General features: G+C 43.4%; 1 protein-coding gene and 1 non-coding gene across 3 annotated transcripts; both read left to right on the forward strand.

Moving 5' to 3' along the window:
- The first annotated feature begins 216 nt into the window (after window positions 1–216).
- LOC119284987 (heat stress transcription factor A-9-like) lies at window positions 217–4,084 on the forward strand. 2 transcript variants are annotated; one of them, XM_037564179.1, is made up of 4 exons: window positions 221–676; window positions 1,868–2,714; window positions 2,999–3,062; window positions 3,738–4,084. In XM_037564179.1, the coding sequence occupies exons 1-3, from the start codon at window positions 392–394 to the stop codon at window positions 3,019–3,021; spliced, it is 1,155 nt and encodes a 384-aa protein (XP_037420076.1). In that variant the 5' UTR covers window positions 221–391; the 3' UTR covers window positions 3,022–3,062; window positions 3,738–4,084. The 2 variants fall into 2 exon arrangements, with proteins under 2 accessions (XP_037420077.1, XP_037420076.1); XM_037564180.1 differs by lacking the exons at window positions 2,999–3,062; window positions 3,738–4,084 and having other exon boundaries at window positions 217–676; window positions 1,868–2,725.
- A 325-nt stretch (window positions 4,085–4,409) lies between these two features.
- TRNAG-CCC lies at window positions 4,410–4,480 on the forward strand. The gene has a single exon. It is a non-coding gene; the product is annotated as a tRNA-Gly (tRNA).
- Window positions 4,481–4,897: the final 417 nt, after the last annotated feature.

Consider the following 4,897-nt stretch of genomic DNA (forward strand, 5'->3'; position numbering starts at 1 on the left):
ATAATCATTGCCTCATGCGTGACCCTCACACACCGACACGTGGGCCCGGACGCCCTCAGGCCCACAAGTCATCGTCGAATAAAAACACGGGAGCGCAGCTGTAAAACGAAGGCGTGCCTTATTCCAAAGCAATTTTCCGGGCACGCGCCTTGCGTGATCTGACGCACGCACAAATATCGCCGACTCTACCACATTTTTTCTTCTTCTTCTTTTGAACTTCCCATAGATTTCTTTCTTAATCCTGAAGGCAGGCAGCCCAAACACGAACAGGTCGTAGACCCCCCCAAACCCAAACCGAAATCCCCACGCCGGTACGCCTTCCTCCTCCTCCCTCTCCTCGCCGCCCTCATCAATCCCGAACGAGGCTAGGGTTTCCGCCCGCCGCACCGCCATGGGCTCCAGCAAAGGCTCGCCCCCGCCCTCCGCCGCGGGGCCCTCGTCGGCCGGGAATGCCCCCGCGCCGGTGGGGCCGGCGCCGAGGCCGCCGGAGGTGGCGCCGTTCCTCACCAAGGTCTACGACATGGTCTCGGACGCGGCGACCGACAAGGTCATGTCGTGGACGGACGCCGGCAACAGCTTCGTGATCTGGGACGCGCACGCCTTCGAGCGCGACCTGCTCAGCCGCCACTTCAAGCACCGCAACTTCAGCAGCTTCATACGCCAGCTCAACACCTATGTGAGACCCCCTATGCCTCCCCGCTTGTTTCCGGTGCGCGGATTTCTTTTTTGTCCTTTCTGCCTGATTCCGAGTGCAATTGGATGCAACTGCTATCGCAGAGCATGTTTTATTATAAATAAATTCATAATATGCAATTGCGGCTAGGTGAGAATTTGGTCAACAGTTGACTGTCTGGAGTAGCTTTCGATGCAACTTACACAAACCTGTTTGAATGCCTGATCATTTTCTCTCGATGCCAGTTTGTAACACGCTGTTGCTCTGTTCAATTTTGTGCTTGTTGTGCTGAGAACTTGTGACAATACTATTTCGATTGGAGTAATATGGGGGCTTACCATTCCGGGCTAAAGCATTTGTTCCAAATCTGTACATGCTTTGGCATCCAAGTAGTAAAAATGCTTTTAGCAGTCTTCCTTATATATATGAAATACTACAACTGTGCGTATGACCAATGGAAATTTGTGGATCTGATCAAAATAACTAACGCTCGTAGCAGTTCTGCTGAACCTGCCTTGAGTTCTATTGGCATAGAATGCATGCTATGGAAACTCCTTTCTATATTTTGGATTCTGCATATTTGGCATCTACTGAAGTTTATTTATGTTAGGAGTACAAGAGAATGAAGCTACTAAATGTAGTGTCTTAGCTTCATGCTTAACTTAAATAGTATCCTGACTGTGGTGTTTCTGAATGAAATCAAATAAATGCTTCGTCTGCATTGACATAATATCATGACTGACAGTTAATCTTCTGCGTTAGCATTTCTTTTATGCTGGTTGGAACTTTGTTTTACCTACCCAAAGGTATTTGATGAATGATGTTGTGCTTTTGATGAGTGTCTAGCAGTATCCAGTGGCTCGAGCCAGATTCTTGCAGTCTGGGATTCTATTCTTGTCAGCTTTTCCTTCCAATTTTTATACTGTTTCTTTCATGTCCATTTGCTGAATACAAGAGCAGACTGATTTTTTCTCACTGGATTGTATACATGCTCTTAAAGATTTTGTTGTGACCACATGAATTGCTGCTCTTGGCTCCATATACTTTTGGTAAAACTTCCTCATGAAGCATGTAACTTTCAACACCGCAATGAAATCAGTGGAAGCATCACATGATCTGTTATTTACTCTAAAGAAAACCTTGCATTCTAAGATTTCTTCTTTGGTGAACTTATCCATGCTTCTTCTTATCTAGGGATTTCGTAAAGTTGACCCTGATAGATGGGAGTGGGCCAATGAAGGGTTTCTTAGGGGCCAAAAGCATCTTCTGAAAATCATTAAGAGAAAGAAGAGACCTCAGGAAGCAGGTCGTGAGTTAGAGAAGGCACCTGTCAAAGCTGCACCTGGTACTGAAAATATTGAAATAGGAAGATATGGCGGGCTTGTAAAGGAGGTGGAAACCCTTAAGAGGGATAAATCTCTTCTCATGCAGCAGCTTGTGGATCTCAGGCACTACCAGCAAAGCTCTAACCTTGAAGTCCAGAGTTTGATTCAACGCCTTCAAGTAATGGAACAGAACCAGAAGCAGATGATGGCACTTCTATCAATCGTTGTCCAGAACCCTAGTCTTCTCAACCAGCTTGTGCAGCAGCAGCAGCAGCAGCAGCGCAGGACCAACTGGTATGAGGATGGAAACAAGAAAAGGAGGTTCCCTGCTCTAGAGCAGGGTCCAGTAACTGATTACGAGACTTCTGGCGCAGGGACCGAAATTATTCAGTATCGGCCTCCTGCCCCTGAAACTTCTAGCCAAGTAATACCAGATGAAGCATTTTTGTCGGCCACCACACAACCAATCTCAAGTCCCGCACTTAACATGCCCATGGACATTGACACTCAAACGACGTCGGACAACCTCAACACACAAGGTTCATCAGGGGACATTTTTGCTGACATGCCTGCTCTACCAGACTTTGATGACATGCATCTGTGGTTTGGCGAAGACGGGGAACCTACTTTAACTATTCAAGATTATGATGAGTCTCCACAGTCAGAGCAGGACTGTCAGATGGAAGCACAGCATAACTACAATAACCCTCAACATGGTATTCCCTAGTTTGTTGTATGCCGAATGTTTCTGTTCTTCTTTTTCTGCAAAGCATGCAGAGACTGTATTCTGTGTAGCTGCTAATTTTGTATGTCCAATGACACGCTATGCACTTCAGGTGCCCAAGTGGAGTTCAGATTAGTAGGATTTTGCGAAGTTTATACCATGTCATTTCCTTCTTTTGTCAAGGAAATGGATTTTTTAATGCCTGCTTATTATGTTATGGTGTTCTGCTACTATCTCAGCGATTCTATACAAATCTGACTCACTTTCTTATTTCAGCTGATGTCATAACTGAAGCATAGGTGGTGGTCTAGGAGCACATCGGGCAGCAACATTACTTTAGGTTCGCAACGGTCCATAAAACGATCACCATTATGTTTTCTTTACTGAAAGTTACTTTGTACCCCCTCTGTTTCTAAATATAAGACCTTTTAGAGATTTCAATACGGACTACATACGGATGTATGTAGACGCATTTTAGAGTGTAGAGTTACTCATTTTCCTCCATATATGGTCTATATTGGAATCTCTAAAATGGTTTATATTTAGGAACGGAGGGAGTATTTGCTGAACAGGACAAAACGCAGCAGTGTAGTTTAGCAGTTACTAATGTCATCAAAATATAATCATGTTCAATTTGATGCCAACAAGCACAAAACAGGATGCATGCAGGAAAAAGTAGGCAGCATTATTTAGATGTTTTACCCAAGCATACTCGCCTGATATTCAAACAGCCTATTGGCGATAGCACTTTAACATGATTCTTTTGCTATAGTATTAGGGTGCTGCTGCCCTTTCAGAATTTAGAGTTAGTCTTATTGGCCTCCACATACATATTTGTAACCTTGTTTTTGAAAACCCGCTTGGTTGTACTCTAGTACACTTATTTTGGGATGGAGGGGGTAGGAGCTAGGTTCAGTTCGATGTTGACTAATTTTACAAAGATTAGTCAGAAGCAATCAGTTTTGTTGTAGGGCTTGACAAATGTTACCTACTAATTCAGTTGCCTTTTGTTCAGCTTCTGGGTGATCAAAATGTGGAGGCATGATGATGCGTGAGGTGGGCGCCATTGGCAGCGAAAACGGCATCTGTGCTCAGAGTCATCAGTGTCATATAGCAATGCTCGAAAGACATTAACTGTCGTTGACTATACAGGATTCTTTTGTTGTTTTTCGGGCATAGGACAGGGATTTCTTGCGCGACCCTACTCTCCTTGTCCTTACAGTAGAATAGCCAACAACTGAAATTCACTCGCTCGGTGTATATGCTGTTGTGTTTTGTAAATGTCAACCTGTCATGTACGTTCTGTGAATTTCCAGCGAAATTGTAATGTTCCATTGACATTTATGAAGTGGTTTTCTATTACGTGTTGCATTTTATGTACGTGCAGGGTGCATGAACGGGAGGCTATTGCAAGAACCATGCACACGCACACCTCGTTTTTGCTCCCGGACATCCATTTCATACACACTGCGAGCATTGTCAACATAAGAACAAGATATTTTCCCGGATATGAACAATTTTCTATCAATGCGAGCATTGTCTATATAAGAACCGTATTTGTTCCCAGACTGAAACAATTTACTCTGCAGCTTCTTGCCGTGTAGAGAACACTATCTTAGTTTATCCTTGTGGTAGTGCGATATGTCACCTTCTATTATAGAACCATAGGAAGAAACTTGGCATGGTAGCGCATCTGGTGTAGTGGTATCATAGTACCCTCCCACGGTACTGACCAGGGTTCGATTCCCTGGATGCGCAGTATTTTTTTTTAAGCTTCGATTTTTGCCAATCTATTAACAATTTGCCCAATGAAATGCTCATGCAAGTTGTCATCTTAGGAAGATCATACTATTTTAATACTTGGAATACCAAGAAAACAGCTTCATAAATGTCAATGGAACATTTATTCAGATGGGGGCATTCATATGGCTCTTTCAGGATTTTTAGAATTCATGTGCGTTCCAAAGAGAAAAGTCTTGTACTTTGTCTAAATGCACTTTTACTAAGCGTTTTATATAACCGTTTTGACTGGAACCATGTACTTGTAGCAGGTACTTCCTCCGTCCGCGAATAAGTGTATTTCTAGTTTTCGTCCTAAGTGAAAGTTTTAAAATTTTGACTAACTATATACAAAAGAGTAGCAATATATATGACATCAAATCGATATATTACGAA

The sequence above is a fragment of the Triticum dicoccoides genome, chromosome 4A (genome assembly GCF_002162155.2).
Source record: "Triticum dicoccoides isolate Atlit2015 ecotype Zavitan chromosome 4A, WEW_v2.0, whole genome shotgun sequence".
NCBI classification, from domain to species: Eukaryota; Viridiplantae; Streptophyta; class Magnoliopsida; order Poales; family Poaceae; genus Triticum; species Triticum dicoccoides.